The sequence below is a fragment of the Onychostoma macrolepis genome, chromosome 19, assembly GCF_012432095.1.
Source record: "Onychostoma macrolepis isolate SWU-2019 chromosome 19, ASM1243209v1, whole genome shotgun sequence".
NCBI classification, from domain to species: domain Eukaryota; kingdom Metazoa; phylum Chordata; class Actinopteri; order Cypriniformes; family Cyprinidae; genus Onychostoma; species Onychostoma macrolepis.
This window is the reverse complement of record NC_081173.1, coordinates 13,387,675-13,404,732: the sequence shown is the minus strand read 5'-3', so window position 1 is coordinate 13,404,732 and position 17,058 is coordinate 13,387,675. Positions and strand designations below refer to the sequence as shown.

The following is a 17,058-nucleotide window of genomic DNA, read 5'->3' as shown; positions in this document are numbered from 1 at the left end:
GCTGTAGAAATATTGTTCATTCTTAGTTTGTTTACTATTGTTGTTAACTAATGTTAACTAATGAATCTTATTGTAAAGTGTTACCATAAAATGAAATTAAGGCAGCTTGAATGATTAATAAGAGGGATTTACACTGTATTCTGTATACAAACTCATTCAGTTCCAGTCCATGTCTAGAGGGTGTATATGTGTATATACAGTACAAGTTTATGCGTTGTAAGGGCACATGCATTTGACCTCTGGGGTAATGATGGCGATGGCAGGGGTTGGATATAACACTCTCATGACTTCCTGATCCGTGAAACTGGAACTGTCACGCTCTGGCCCCAACCTCCTGACAAACAAGTGATTTGTACCCCCACTGCCCACCACCACCAGCACCACCATTGCCCCAGTGTAAGATGGATAGTCATGTCTGGGGCAGGACATATTACCAACACTATCAGTGATATTAGCCAAAGGAAATATGCCCTCCCCAGGGAAGGCTTAATCCTGGAGGTGATATACTGCCATATTATTCTGCTCATCACTCATAAAGCTCTGCTCAGTGCTGAATGTATTCTTTTAAAGTGGAAAGTTATATGCACCCCTGCCACCTGATGATGCATCACTGCACAGCACACCGTGTACCATCCTTGCTTCAAGGATTTAGATACCAATGCAGAATCCCTTATGGAAGTGGACCCGTCACAGGCTTTTTTTTATTAATTTATTTTTAAACACCCAATGTTTTCATTATTGGCATTCCTTCATGTATGTAGTCCTCATTAAATATGTTTTTTCAAAATTGAATTCAAACCAAATAGGCCTTAATGTAAAAAATATATACATTATATTATATTACATTACATTTAATATGTATTAAGTATATATTAAATTGTACAATAGAATCACTTTAACTAGTTGTCTCTGACTTTTGGACACAACTGTGTTTGTTTGTTTGTTTCTTTTTTTTCTTTTCTTTAAGATGTACTGTTTGTGCTGCAGAGTTGAGCTGTCATTGAAGGATTGCGCCTTTGTTTATCTCTTTCTTCACCCAGCCGAGTGTGGAGGAACGATTAAAGATGAGCCCGTGGGCCGGATTCTGTCTCCTGGTTACCCAGCGCCTTATGAGCACAACTTGCACTGTGTCTGGACCATTGAGGCGGCACTTGGAAGCACCATCGGGTGGGTATCTACTCTTCCATTACCCCCCTCCTCACCATCCGTCTCTTCATCTCTCTGTTTTGCTTTTGATATCTTCATCTAACCTCTAAATGTAACTTCCATCCAATATCTTCGACCCTGCTGTCGATCCTAAGCTCTAGAAATGTCCGTAAGTGAGTCATCTCTTGAAAAAAGTACCATTATTGTACTCCTTATATATAGTACCATAGTGGGGGTGTAACATGTTACATATACACATACACACGCTTATGTAGCTAAATGGAGACATTACGTAGACTTCTGTTGTTTTAGTTAATACTATAACCCTAACTCGCACCCAAACTTTCTGCGTATTTACAATTTTAAAAAACTTTATTTTTGAACTTTATATTTTAACTTATACTTCTAGCTACACAGTTATCCCCAAAATATGATTAAATAGGTACATACATACTGTGCACCGTATATTATATACAGTATATTTACTATATACAGTGTGTGTATGTACATATATATTTCAATCATGACAACTCTTGGAAGATTTTAGCATGGTGATGGATATGACAATGTTAATGTATTTGGTCTTGGCGGAATAGATCTGCTACTCTGCTGCTGAAATGCTGCTGCTTTGGTTATTGCTGTAGTTGTAGATTATTGCTGCTGCAAGCAAGTACAGGAACTTGCTTCTGCCAATGCTTACGGTGATACGGTGCCGTGAGTATTTAAAACATACTGCTGCTGCACAAATAGCATATAAAATCTGTAGCATATAATCTGTAGCAGATTTTTACAGGTGGAGCTGGGGAAGGTGGAGGGTTTCAGAGAAACTCTGAAAGCACGCTGCAGGAATCTCAAGTGAATGCTAGCCAGCCATATAAATGCAAGGAAGTAAGCTCATTGGCTGCATATGCAGCATGAGCCCATCAGCTTGTGCCAAGTCATTTAACTCCTTGAATATCATCAGTTACGTTAACAACCCGAAATTTGATCATTTTAAATGGCATGATGATAAACTGGCATTTAACACAATCATAGTCATAATTGAATGCTATTGATTAGTCTATTACCTCGGAAGAGTAGCTGCCATTTTGTCATTCTTCGGATGTTCAAATTGAGATATTTCTGCATAATAGCTGGTATTAATTCAGCTTAAGATGACACAATGCCTTTATTAATATTCTATCAAGGCATTTCAATTTACGCTTATTTGTATATCACTTTTCACGATACAATCCTTGCAAAGCAGCTTCACAGAAAATGTGGTTTTGTACGTTGGTTCAGGGTTGTCGTCATCTGAGGTCCTCGGAAGGGTTGGCATTTCTTGTTTACTTTCCAAATTGGAAAACAATGGAAGCCATTTCTGCCACTAAATAAAAATAATATTAGAAAATGAAATCTTAATTGACTTTTGTTTACAATTGCTAGTTACAAAGTCAAAATTGAGAGATAAACTTGCAATTGTACGAAAATTGTGAGCTAACTTTTTTTTCTTCCCTCAAAATTGAAGTTTATACCTCGAAATTGTGAGTTTATATTTCACAATTCTGAGAAAATAAGTCAGAGTTGCAGGATATAATCTCACAATTTCAAGAACAAATGTCAGAATTGCGAGATACAAATTTGCGATTGTGAGGAAAATGTCTGAATTGTAAGAAAAAGTTATTATTAAGCAGTTATTTTTAGTTTTAGTTCATTGGCAGAAACAAGTCTCCATAGATCAAATTTGATCCATTTGATCAAATGCCTCAGTATGTCCATCCTTTTTACCCTTTGTCCTACCACTCTTGCCATACTCTGTCTAATTGGTTTGATGGTGTATTTGTCAGCTCTCGCCTTAGCCGCAAGCGTGGATTGCCTGGCAGGACGAGCTCTATCTCCATGCATGCCAGTATTGTTCATCGTGCTGTCACAGTCAGCAGGACTCAGAGAAGCTAGGAGGACATTAGCACTTTGGCAGTCCTACAGGCTGACCTCTTCCCTTCCCCAGCAAATCGCTCCCTTTCGCACTAATGAATGAACATGCCCCCTTGTTAATTGCCACTCGTTTCGCCAGCGTAATTTTGCATGAAATCTCGCAGCCGAGCTCTGCCTAATTTGTCCAGGGCTTTAATTGTGCTGTTTATCAGATACTTTCCCCGCCCTTCATCTAGACACGTTAAGAGCTCCCAGACACTGCTTTCTTGCTGTGTTAAAAGTGGTCCGAAATTGACATTTGATTTGGTGTTGCTGTGTTGAAGGCTCTGTAAGGTGCCTTGAAGATGTGAAAAGCTCAATCAAATTTCCCTTTTATCCTGTGTTCTTTGTGTCCTTAAATAGTTGGAAATGAGTAGTGAGGTGAGTGTAATTATATCATAAGGGTTATTGAGCATCTAACGTTGGTACACCCCTCCAGATACTCGCGCCAGACGAGCAGGTCACATGTAATAATTGAGGTCACCTATCCTTTTTTTGTATAACTGTGTAATTTAATACAGTCTGATACTCATATGTTTCCTGCTTAAAGCTTGTACTTAGTCAGTGTCATGTAATCATTGATGCAATCATGGCCATAAAAGGCCATGTGATTACTGTGTACTTAAGCACATTGTGAAGCGGAGCGCCTGAAACCCCTCTTAACCCACAAAGCACTGCAACGAGTGGCGCCTCATGGGTTCGTATATATGAAATATTAATTCACATATATATTTAATATGTTTTAAAAGTTTGGGTCAGTAAAATTTTATTATTAGTAGTGTTTTGTTGTTGTTGATGTTATTATTATTGCATATTATAGTGTATATAGTGTTTATTATTATTATTATTTATTTTATTTTATTTTTTTAAGTGTCCAATGCTCACCAAGGCTGCATTTATTTAAACATAATAGTGCCTTTAAATTTTTTTTTATTGTAATATTTTTTAAATAAAAAATAAAATAAAATGCATAGCATTCCATGCACAGGCAGGTTTGCCTTTTCTAGTATGACATGAAGATATCAGAAGTGTTTACCACTGAAATCTGCAAACACTAAAGGTAAACATAGCTGAGCTGGGGTGGGTTTAAGTGTGTGTGACTTATTAAAAATATTATTAGTTGGAAATCATGTTTCAATACTGCCACAGAAAACTCAAACTACAGTGTGTATTTGCGTGTGATGTGCTGTTTATTTATGTATCTTTAGTACATGTATCTTTATATTACCACATATGAGTACTGTAAGTTGTACATTATAATAAGTGTTAGAATGTGTCTGTGTTTACCCTCTTTCTGTACTGTATGTGTGTTTATTAGATCTCCTTCCACAGGCACACGATAATTAATAGCTTGGGTCTCTCCCAGTCTCAGACCTAGTTCCCCACTGTAAGGTATGCACATACATTTCTTTGATCTCATCTCGAGCAATCAATTATTCAAGATCATTTGCAATTCATTAGGATTGGGACGGTGTCTTGCAATAATACTAGGACTTTGTTAATGCAGCATTCAGAATATGCTGTCCAAAAAGATGAGTTACCATTAAGGTGTGTGTTATATTTTTCAGCTTGATGGATTTTTTATTTATTTATTTTTTTAACTGGGTAGACCACAGTATAAGCAATACAGTATATATACCTATATAATGGGTGATACATTTGTACTGTCACTGGGTGTATATTGTGATACCGCCCTGCCCCAGCAGTCCTGTCCCGGTGGACTTTCTTATCCAGAGGGTCTGATGGCAGTGTCTTGAGTGTGGAGACATAAAAGGATGTGTAAGGGTGGACTGGGATGTTTGTTTGATGTGTCAGGATGCTGAGGGGGTTTCATGAGGCAGGGGGTGCAGGTGATATTTCATCATTCTTTCATCAGAGACACTTCTCCAAATCTGAGATGCCTTTGTTTGGCAAAGGTGATAATTACTTTCAGCAGCCACTTCACACACACACACACACACACACACACACACAGAGACAGATATACTGCCTAGCCCCAAATGTTCTCATCCACGTGGGATTAGACATCGGTTAAGCCTGCTGTTCCAGAGCCGGTTTGGAACATTCGAGTTGCAGCTCAAAGGATCGCACTGTCACGCTCAAGGCTCATCTGCAGTCACGAAAGAAATCTGAAGAATTAACGGAAGCTGGGGTCCCACTTCCCTCCTTCCCTATTCTGCTGTTTTATCCACCTCTTTTTCTCTTCCTCCAAAGCCTTCAAGTCATACATTAACCCTGTTGTCTTCTCACTTCTGTCCCGTCTTGTCAAAGTTTACAAACTTTTTTTTTTCTTTTCTCTATTCCTTTTTCCCCCCACACTCTTCTCTATTTGTTCTCCTGAAATCTGTTCTTGTAATTGGCTGGTATACTACTTTTTATTTTATTTTATAATTTATGATGAATTAAAATGGCTTGTGTTGCAGGTTTATTTTTATTATTATTCAGTTTTAATTGTAGGATTTTAAGGCTGGTAAAGTTGATGTTTATAGTTTAGAATATAGTTATAGTTTAAAATATACAGTAATTGTTTAGCAGATTTAAGGTAGGTTGTTGTGATGCATTATGAAAAAGGAAGTTGTAGCATTTTTTTCCTTTCCATTCCGTTCCTTCCAAAAATAGCACACACTTCACTGAGACATGCAGGTTTTGCCGTCTAAATTGTGCTGCTAGTGACCTTTTTTTTTTGCTTGCACTTTTAGAGTAAATATTTCTGTCAGAACCACTATCGTCAAGATGATTGACAATTAGCATACAGTTTGGATTGGCGAAATGGTTCTGTTCTGGGAAGGAACTCCCTGCGCATCCATGCAGCCTAGATGGATGGATGAGAGCAGGGAGAGCAGTGATAACCCTCCAGGGTAAACAGAACAGAACCGACATAAATGTATTGCATATATTGTTAAAGTTCAGTAATTTTATGTACACATTTTAAAATTAGTCTGATTTAAAGGAGAATCAGAAGGCTGAATTCTGACTGACAGAGGAGGAGTTGGGGATGGAGGAGGGTAATTAGCTATTGAGCAATGCGAAAACTGCTGATAATACTGAGGGACCTTATATATGGATGCTTAGATAGGTGTCTTATTCCTATAGGTAGATGGGGAGTCAGCTGATGCGAGCTTGACTAACGTGACCTGTCAGAATTAATGTTACGCTTGGTTTCTCTCACTGTAACAATGTAAGATACGAAAATGGATATCACAGTGGTAAAATTGTTGGCTTTGCAGTGGGGTGTTTTTCTATTAATCCATGTAATAGATGCCTGGCTAACTATAGTCTTGGGAGCGGAGAGGTACAAAAACTCTTCGAAATAAAAAGATGTCTTGGCGTGCGGGATGCTTAACATCATATTTAAGGGACAGGGTTGCAGTAACACCATACAGTATGATTCACAACTTCGAACACAACAAAAAAACCAGCGTAAATCATACAGAACAGCAGTTTTTGGCGTTATTTATTCATGCTGTGGTGCATGCTGGGAACGATAGTCCTGCTTCAAGCACCACAGACATCACTATGTAATTCTTTAGGAGCTTGATCAGCAAGATCAAAGATGCTAATGAACATCATTGCTATATGTTGTTCCACCAGCATAAACCAGCCTGGACAAGCATGAAAGTTCTGGTTTGGGAGTATAGAAACTGTACTGATCTAACTGATCTGATCAGTTGCTTTTTTTGTAAGCTGTTTTGCACATGCACTGGGGAGAGAAAGAACCCCGAAGAGACTAGAGTTGATCAATCAATTAATGAGTCTAATTTTTAATGGGCTGTGAAATTGTGCTGTCTCACTTGCAGTGTCTCCTTGGTCATTACTCTTAATACACAAACTGTCAAAGTTTGAAACTCACAATTTTTCTAAAAAGGTTTATGTACCCCAAAATCCAATACGCTGCTAAATGGAGGAAATGTGCTCATGCACACCTAGAATAATCTGATGATAAACACCCGGATGGTTCTCTTGCCGGCATCCTCCTGGGAGCACTTTGCAGTGGGGATGGCTGACAGCAGTGAAGGGATGAGACCCTGGATTGTGGGAAAAAAAGAAAAAATGCTGTGCACTTGTTTTTAAGGTGGCCAGGACCTCACATCTGCTGAATCAGACTGAGAACTGCTTCTTATATTTATGCAATCTGCCTACACAGCAGATAAAGATAACTAATCATTAATGCATCAGCCAGTTCCACCCACTATATTCTACTCTAAATGGCTTTTTTATCCATCTTTTTAAGTTATGTAATTAATTACAGTCTATATTTAGCTTCCCCCCCCCCCAGACTTCGAAGCAAATATAGACTAACATGAATTTTGCTTTAACAAGTCTAGCATAGCCATACTGTTCCATCAGCAGATGTTAACTAGTGAAACTAGATGAAAAACGAAAGAAAGTTCATTGTCTGAGGATATCTTGCTGATTTTGAAGCTAGTTTTGAATCTTATGTGGATGTTAGCTAAGTTTGAGTCTTGATCTTGTAGCCTTGACCTGGAGACCTTTTGAAACCACATAAAGTGGTCTTTGTCTTGAGTTTCAGACTTTGATTTCATTTGGAGCAACATGTATGATGCAACAAATGAATCACTTTCTCTGTTTCAGTTCGTTAAACTGAACAGCCTGGTTCTTAGACAAACGGGTCATGGTCTGGGCCTGAATCTGGCAATCAACTTATCTAGTCTTTTCAGCAGTGAAATTGCATTTTCGCCCTTCCTTTTATATTAAAAAAATAGTATTTTTTGCTCCACAGACCTCATCCTCTCCCTAAATCAAATAGCTTTCTTTCAAATGGCTGTCTTACCCGTTTGGTATAATGGAGATGTCCTGCACAGATATGTCCATAAAGGTGCCCTTGAACTGCTAGATGTTCTATACTGTGCTGCCATAAGAGATGAGAACCATCATTACAATGATTGCAAGGCAGCGCTGTATTGATATTCTGATGTCATTCTGTTTTCTTCTTCAGAATCTCCTTTTGACTTACAGTAATCTAACCGCAAGCCATGACATTGTAGAAGAGTGCAACAGTTGGATTTTTTAACAATAACATATTAACTCTAAAAGACAGACCTGCTGTGAGTTAATGCTTTTGTTGAAGCCATCAACATGCGTTATTTAACTTTTTATTCCTTCTTTCCCCTGGAGGAGAGCTGTACTACCCAAAAAAATGACAAAATAGAAAATCTCTACAAGAAAATTTGGCCAAAAAAAAGTGCTTAAACACTCCAATTATGCACTGCGAATGGCATAATTGTCAGTCTTACTATGGTCTTCAATATTTGTATACATATTCAAGTCAATACTTTTATATATTTTTTATTTTTGATTTGACTTGTTTATTTTATTTTATATTAGTGCTGTCAAACGATTAATCGCATCCAAAATAAAAGTTTTTGTTTACATAATATGTGTGTGTACTGTGTATATTTATTATGTATAGATAAATACACACACATTCATGTATATATTTAAGAAAATAAGTTTTAAATCTATTTATATATAATATAAATTATATGAATATAAATTTATACATGTAAATATTTTTGAAATATATACTGGATGTGTGTGTGTATTTATATATACATAATAAATATATACAGTACACACACATATATTATGTAAAAAAAAACCTTTTATTTTGGATGCGATTAATCGCGAATAATCGTTTGACAGCACTAATATATATATATATATATATATATATATATAATGGAAAAATGTAATTCCTTGTTTTGCATTTACTTTAATACGAAATTGTGGCATGGCTATTTTTATTGCTTTGTGCATACCCTTCTTTACACTCATCATGGCACTCATCATGTTCGCTCTGCCACAACATCATGGCAGAGCGAAAGCGGCTCTGATGCATCCTTGCTGTCTAGTAATCACTGATATTTTCCTCAGGAAATGCAAATCTGTGGTCCTCCTTAGATGGGACATTTTTGTACACTAGATTTACTCATTGTCTAAACCATATGTCCACACATTATTTACTAAAATGCTGCATTATTCACTTGATTTCTCCTCTAGATGCACCAGATCTTTCACTGGCTGCTTAATATTCAAAAGGTGACGGAAATGAGTTTCAAGAAACTACTATTTTTCATTCAGCTTTCAAGGACTCTCATCATGGATATTTTCACAAACACCTGCAAATGCTTCTCACAATCTTAACAATTGGCAGATATTCATCTCATGCACAGATTACCGTCTTATTTAATGTTAATATCTTGTTGTTTTTTTGTGTCTTGTATGTTTTCAAATGTGCTTTTCATTATTTATTTCCTTTTATCTTCCCCTTCTCTTTCTCTGTCGTCCATGTAGATTTTGTTCTTTAATGACTTGTCTGGTTAAATGAATAAACAAAGAAATGAATCCACAGACATGCACTGACAAAGTGCACGTCTCTCCCTGTCTGCCAAGTCATTGCAGCAGGAACACGGGCGAGACTCCCGGGGTAGCAGTGCTGTTTGGTATTCATATGACACAGCTCTCCTCTCCATTTGCCTGTCTTTCTCTCCTTCTCCCTTTCGTTGGCACTTCCTCTGACATCTGATTGAACCAGTTTTATTTCTTAAAGATGCATGCAACACTTTGTTTACCTCTCGTGGCCAACTTCAAAATGGTGGCTTGAGTTTATTTTGGAAGGACGAGAGTCTTGGCTCAATCTTCTGCTTGTTTTTGAGTAAGCAGATGCTTTTGGAAAAGAACAGAGTGAGTAAATCAGGCTGTGGATGACCTGTGTTGAGATGAAAGGTATTTTTCCATTTCTTTAGATGCAGTTGACCTCTGCATTTTGCGTGGTTTGAGGGGAACAAATCAAACCTCATGGGGTTTAGTCTTTCATCTCCCTCCACCTTCCCCTTTGTATTGAACATGCAAATCTGACAGACTGTAACCACCCACTCTCCTGCCAACGCTCCCCACAACCCTACCAACCACCATCCCATCAGCGAGGATTACATGAAAGAGTTGTAGAGCAGTAGAGAGAGAAACAGGAAGGGATAGACGAAAGAGTAGAAAACGTATTTCAATAAATAAAAAATGAACATGAGGATTAGTTAACGCGGCGGTGTATGGATTAGCTGTACCAGTATGATTTTTGTTCAGGCAAAGCCCTTGTTCTCCTCTCAGTGCTAGTGCCTCACCCTTTCCTCGAAGGTCTGGAACTGAGGTTAATTAGCTAAGCATCACAACCAGTGCTGAGTTAAAGGAAACCCCTTATGTTAAGAAAAACTAGTTATAATTTGTGAGGGTATCACTTAAAGTGATAGTTTACTCCAGTATGGAAATGCTTCATTATGTCGTTCCAAACCTGTCGTCCTCAAAATATTTTATTTTGTGTTTCACCGAAGAAAGAACTGCATAAAGGACATGAGGGTTAGCAAGTGATATGATTTTCATTTTTAAGTGAACTTTCACTAAAAAAGGTTTTTTGTAAATGACTCCAGACTTTTGAACTTGAACCTGAAACACCTCTGAACCAGCATGAAAATTCATACAGGTCTAAGTTGATCTTTTTAGTCTAGTTTAACCATAATAAAGTAGCCTGAATCCACATGGAATCTATTCTGATTAAGAATTAAAGACAGACTATGTGAAGAGGAAGAAATTCTGAAGTGCAAAGTTCAACTGTGCACTGATCTTGCATTCTTACCTAATCAACCTCAGAACCAATCAAAATGAACCGTCAAAAATTTACTCCAATTTACCAAGATTCAACTAAGTGGGTCTCTTTTAGAGCAGAATAAAGATTGAGACAGTGTTATTTTAGTGTGTGTGTGTGTGTGTGTGTGTGTGTGTGTGTGTGTGTGTGTGTGTGTGTGTGTGTGTGTGTGTGTGTGTGTGTGTGTGTATGTATGTATGTATGTATGTATATATATTGGGTGTGTCTCACTCGTCCTTAAAAGTGAAGCTGTGGGCTCTTTGATCGCCCCCTGGTGGCTGGCTGCAGTACAGGTCATAAACCCCGCCCTCTCCATGTAAACGAATGGGACTTCAGTCAAAATAAAACAATTAATTATACTTCCAATACAATTTTCCGAAATATGGTTTTGGTCATTTATGGTAGTTGTTATCACGCTGGTATATGTTCAATTGTTCGTTTTTGTGATAAGTTTGATTTTAGCTAGTAATTTGATGCTATAAAAACGGGGCGTGTCGTTATGGTTGATTGGGTCTGCAGGAGTTTGGGTGTTGAGTTTGGGAGTTTGATTCCGCGGCTCCACCTCACGACTCTACTGCGCAGACTCGGGCTCCAAACGAATCTCTACTGCGCAGACTCGGACTCCAAATGACGTCATTTACTCAAGATGGCAGCGGCCACACTGAGATGTATTCGCTTCACTTTTCTATAGTGGAAGGAAGCGGAGACGCGCCGTCCATCTTTTTTACAGTCTATGATGATATATATATATATATATATATATATATATATATATACACACACACATACAGTATTTATTAATATTTTGAATTAGTTTTTATTTTTTATTGGCCCAGTTTAGCAATTTTATGTGCTTGTTGTTTTGGTCATTCATTCATTCATTTTTGATTCTTGGTTTCATCTTGTAGCGGATCTTATGCTGGAGTTTTGGATGAAATTCAGCTGGTTACACTGGGAGACCAGTTAAGACCTTTCTTGCCCATTCTGATGCTCGGTTTAAACTTCAATAGACCAGCATCCAAAACACAGCATAAGCTGGTGACCAGTAACTACGTGTAACACCTGCTTTAAAATCTTGCAGGCAAAAAGGAAGCTGGCTGACATTAAGGGAATAGATGCATCATTGTGCGCCTGCTTCCCCTTGAGAAACCAGCCGCCATGCATAGATTAGCGCTTTATCATTAGTATGACACAGATCCGTCCTGTCGGCGGTGATGCGATGGATGATGGAGTCTGAGGGGGTTTCTGAAGTGCTCATTTCCTCACATAAAGCGACAATATGTGTGTGGTAAAACTTTGCATTGCCAAATGGGTGGAGGGGGATGGAATAATTTGGTTCTTTATCAGATTTGTAATAGCACTCTGGCTGTAGGCTGATTAATCTCATTTAGAACTTCTGGATTGAATATTGTTTCTCTTCCTTTATCTGTCTGCTTCTCTCACTGCCTCGTCCTGTCTTTCTCTCTCTCTTAAGCCCCATTCACACTGACTGCGATGTTATCGCTGGAGGTCTCTACGTCCCTGTACTTGTTGATCGCTAGTAGGCTCTATGTTGTTGATTTCATTGTATTTTGACAATGAATGTAATGAATACAATGACAAATATATGAATCAAGATCTACTAAGGTGTAATTAAATGCAACAAGTCACAAAGTATTAACACAATCAATTTCAGCAAGTGAAGAACAAATGTATACTTTTACGTTATGTATTAGGTACGTTACGGTCTCTGACAGACAGCATGTTGAAGCTTCTTTAGGGCACCATTTTCTCCTTCTCTGAAAGAGATGGCGTAGGCAAAACTTCTGGTAGTTTTCCAAGAAATGTGTGTACTCCTTGGATCTCATTAATACTACGATGTATTGTGTTATTTTTTTGACAGACAAAATGTTGCATTCAGCTGTCGCATTTTTTTTTTTGTCTTTTGAATATCAAGTTGTTCTCAACCCCAAAGCCAGAAAAGGAGTGTTTTTTAAATTGTAATTTTAATTGTTTTGAGCTCCACTATCTTCACTCCAATTGGTAGTCACTACACGCATCACTCCTAATTTGCATGAAATGTAACTTTTAACTCAAATGCATCACACTGAAGGACACAGCCATATTGTGTCACCACTGAATCTTGCCACTCTTGTCTGGGGAAATCACTGACTCACTGAAAATGAATGAGTTTCTGTCGTTATGTCAGTCTCAGTGAGAACGGGGTTCACCCTTAGATGCAGGGCCATTCTTTATTGTATACGCAGCTATAAATAACTGTTGATCTTTTTCATTTCACTCCCAGACAGTGTGCAGAGTGAAATACCTGAAGTTCACACAGTTTGCTGTATATTGTGTGTTTATGTGAGTCTTTCATTCTGAATAGATGGATTTGGCCAATTCTAAAACCCACACAATATGAAATTGAAACTGGGATTTAGAAATACTTCCTACTCACTTCTTTATAGGTAGAGAAACACAGCACACACACAGAGAGCTGGAAACCAAGCTCTGCTAATTTACTTACGTGAATTACAGTAAGCCAAAGCGGTTTGCTACTGGTGTGAATGCGCTGTTATGGCAACTAAATGCTACACACGTATGACCTACAACACCCTATTGAATTTATTTCATCCCCACAGCAGTCGTTTGTAAATGGGAGGAATGCATATTCAATAAAACCCTTTTGTCTTCAGTAACCAGATTGTATGTCAGTTTCTAATGCAGATAGACATAACTGGAGTCATGGGGCGCATGTTTGTTTTCTTGAAATAAGTATCTAACTTGGCTTTTGAGACATCAATCCTTTGGATACCACCCCTGAAGTCATCCATGTGTAAAAGGCCAGTGAACCGTGAGGGATGGGGTCAGCTTTTACACAGGATCTCTTTTCTTTGCTCACTTAGCATAGAACGGCAGTAATTCATGGAATTGCTGTATACTTGCCCAAATGTCTTACTTTTTTTTTTTTTTTTTTGCAGAAAAATTCCCCTTTTTTTGATTCTGCGTTAATGAAGCATAGTCTGTGTTAATGAGCTTTTGTGTTTTTGTATGTGTGACACAGTTCTCCGCCGCCTCCTTGGTTAAGGGCTTTTACTTCAGTTTCTTAAAAGCAAGCTCCTGACATCATTTACATAATTTCCTTTCAAATTGCTAACTGTTCATAATTTAACTTTTCCAAATCGTTCCAGTCACGCCACGACTGTTTATATTAACTTATTTATTTCAAATTATTCTAAGATTTAGTTTTAACTGGATGCTTGCTTTTTTGGATTTAGTGCTTTTATCTTCTTTAAAGTCTTTTGTAAATGGTGCACATGCTACTCTTGTGGAGAGATAGATAGATAGATAGATAGATAGATAGATAGATAGATAGATAGATAGATAGATAGATAGATAGAAATTTGTTTTAGTTTGCACTTCATCAAGGTGGTATAATGTAGTAAAAATCCATTTTAAGCTCAAGATTCATAAGGAAACCTTGAATATATCACAAAAACAAAGAAGTTTCCCCAGATTGCTCTTCACACAAATGTCTTGAAAATTATTTGGGACAAATGTACCTCCATTTTTAAAGATCACTGCCAGGAAAGTGACCTACTGAAACTTGATTGGTTTTAGGATAACCGGCTTGAATTTATTTCATTCACTGAGGTCTAAACAGTTTGGGTTTTTATCCCCAAATCTAGCCATTGCTGTCCATTTCTTTAAAAATGGAGGAATAGATTCTGATCAGCTTTGTCTGTCAAGTTAAATATTTGAAGGCATTGATTTGGTTCAGAATTTTTGTGTACTTTTGCATACCAAAATTTCCAAAAACATTCATTTAGTTTTATTGTTGTGTAATCATGCCATTTGGATTTTTGTCTTTTGCTGTGCATTTCTCTAATTTGAAAGACGTGGCAATCTTGGTAAATTTCTCTTTAGTGTGCGTCATAAAATTGCACAAGAGGTGAGAAAAATCTGTTTTGCTAATGTCCCCTTATTACCTGCAGTGACAATGTACAGAGCCAGACTGTTCTATTTCTGTTGAGTCAGTCTTTTATAATTATCTACAGAGAAGACTTAGTTATGTATTCAGTACCATTAGTAAAGTAATCTGGTTCTGGCATTTAGGTTGCAGAAAATAAGCACATTTCTCTCAGACTGGAAGTGGCATGTCTAATTTATGGCATCACTTTGAAAGTCCTTATTTAATTTCTTTTTTTCTTAAAGGTTAATGACTTACAGTAAATGCTTCTTGTTTCACCTCATAGCTGAAAAAGAGATTCATTGATATTCTTCTTTATATATAATATCTGCAAATGGAATTCATTCAACTAATTTTCACTTATTTTTGACACTTTTTCCCGTTTATCTTCTCTCTGTCTTTAAGATCCTTCTAACATCAAGAACTATCCGAGTGTTAATTTCCTGTCTCACAACTCCAAATTGACCATATCGCTCTTAGAACAAATTATTATTTTTTAAGTAGTGAAAACCTGTGAAAATGTGCAAACTAACATAGATTCCAATTACTTCTCTCTCCCCTTGGTGCCATACTGTAGATATGATTGCATTTTCTCTCCTTCCTTTCCTCGCTTCTGACTTACCTTCTTTAATCTAAACTCTATAACTGACTAATACCATGTTTGCTTGGGTAACTCCACAGGTTGCATTTCCTGGTCTTCCACACAGAAGAGGTGCATGATGTTTTGCGATCTGGGACGGGCCTCAGGATGGAGGTGTTCTCCTGCGAGAGCTGAGCGGCTCTACACTTCCTCCAGACCTCCACAGCACCTTCAACTCCGTCAGTCTGCAGTTTACAACCGACTTCTTCACCAGCAAGCAGGGTTTCGCTCTGCAGTTCTCGGGTATGCGTTTACCTGAAATGTGTTGTGTTGTTAAAGATGTGTATGTGTTTTAAAAGTCTGGGTGTCACTTTTAGCTAGTTGCTTATTACTAGTACATTGGCTGTTTATTAGTACTTATAAAGCACATTTAATGCCTTATTCTGCTGACCATATTTTAGATCCCTTAATCCTACCCCATACCTAAACTTAACAACTACCTTACTAACTATTAATAAACAGCAAATTAGAAGTTCATTGAGGCAAAAGTCGTAGTTAATAATTAGTTAATAGTGAGAACTGGTCCCCAAACTAAGGTGTGACTTAAATTTAATACATTTCTTGAAGTTTTGAGCATGCAGACACAACTTCAAGTATGTGAGCAATTGGTCAAAAAATGTTTTGATTTAGTTGTAGCCAATCATCGCAGCGAATTATTCCGTAACATGACTTGAGGCAAGTAGCATGATATTTTTGATTATCTAGAAATGTATTCAGTAAATATGCTTCTGTGTTTTACCGAATACAACAAAAATTGCCCCCGTAAGTGAGCATGTAAGTTAATGTTTTTTTTTGGGAAATTTAATTTGCATCTTGCTGTTTCCATTCAGCATCATCCTGAAACTCATAAAATTTCTGATAAAAAACCTTACTAGTGGGAGACAGTGCTTGAGCTCCAGAATGACAACTGAGAAGCACCATCTTTGAGCTTCTCCCAAAGCCTCTGACAGCACCCACCATGCAGCACGGCTTTACAGATGCAACTTCTCCACTGACAATAAATGAAACCCGTTAAGCCAAGGTTTATGTGCTTCTGTCTGCTCTCAACCTGTAACCAGGGTAACCATCCCCGCCCACCTCCATCAGCCAACACTCCGACCACAGTGTCCTGATTTCTTGCGTGATACCTTGGAGACTTTACATAAAAAGTAAAAAGAAATAGTATGCCATTACACATCAATGCCATGTTATTTCTGTTCCAAAGCCTCACATTTTAGTTTTAAAACAGCCCATCTGGGTTAAAGCATCTTTGAGAGAGTACCACAGAGATAAAGGTGTCTAGATAAATAAATGAATGTGTAGAAGCGGACTAGAGCTGTCATTTGGGCTCTACAGATTCAGTGGCCCTAATTGTGCAGGTAGTTTGCCAGCTTAAAGGCATCTTTGTGAATATTCGTAATGGCTGGTAGGTCAGTACCACAAACCAGCAGAGATGACTTGGATGAGGTATGCAAAAACACCAAAATTTTCACAAAAAGTTTCTTAGTCTTAAGAACAGTGGTTCTCAACCAGGGATCTGGGGCCCACTAGGGGGCCTCTAGATGAATTTAAATTATTTCAATAAGAAAACAAGTATTAAAATAAGGTAAAGCGTAAAAATCTAAATGTAAACTGACGTAATAGTTCTTATTTAATCATTTCCCTCAACCACTGTCATTTTTAATTAAGAGCCAGGTTTCTTGCAGTCTTGGAAAGCTTGAATATATGAGGGAA

General features: G+C 37.7%; 1 protein-coding gene across 1 annotated transcript in view; it reads left to right on the top strand.

The window, feature by feature from the left end:
* csmd2 (CUB and Sushi multiple domains 2) overlaps positions 1-17,058 on the top strand; it is a 262,731-nt gene that overhangs the window by 154,610 nt on the left and 91,063 nt on the right. The window contains 3 exon segments of the mRNA XM_058752757.1: positions 1,041-1,167; positions 15,387-15,430; positions 15,433-15,588. Of these exon segments, the coding sequence (XP_058608740.1) occupies positions 1,041-1,167; positions 15,387-15,430; positions 15,433-15,588 (327 nt within the window).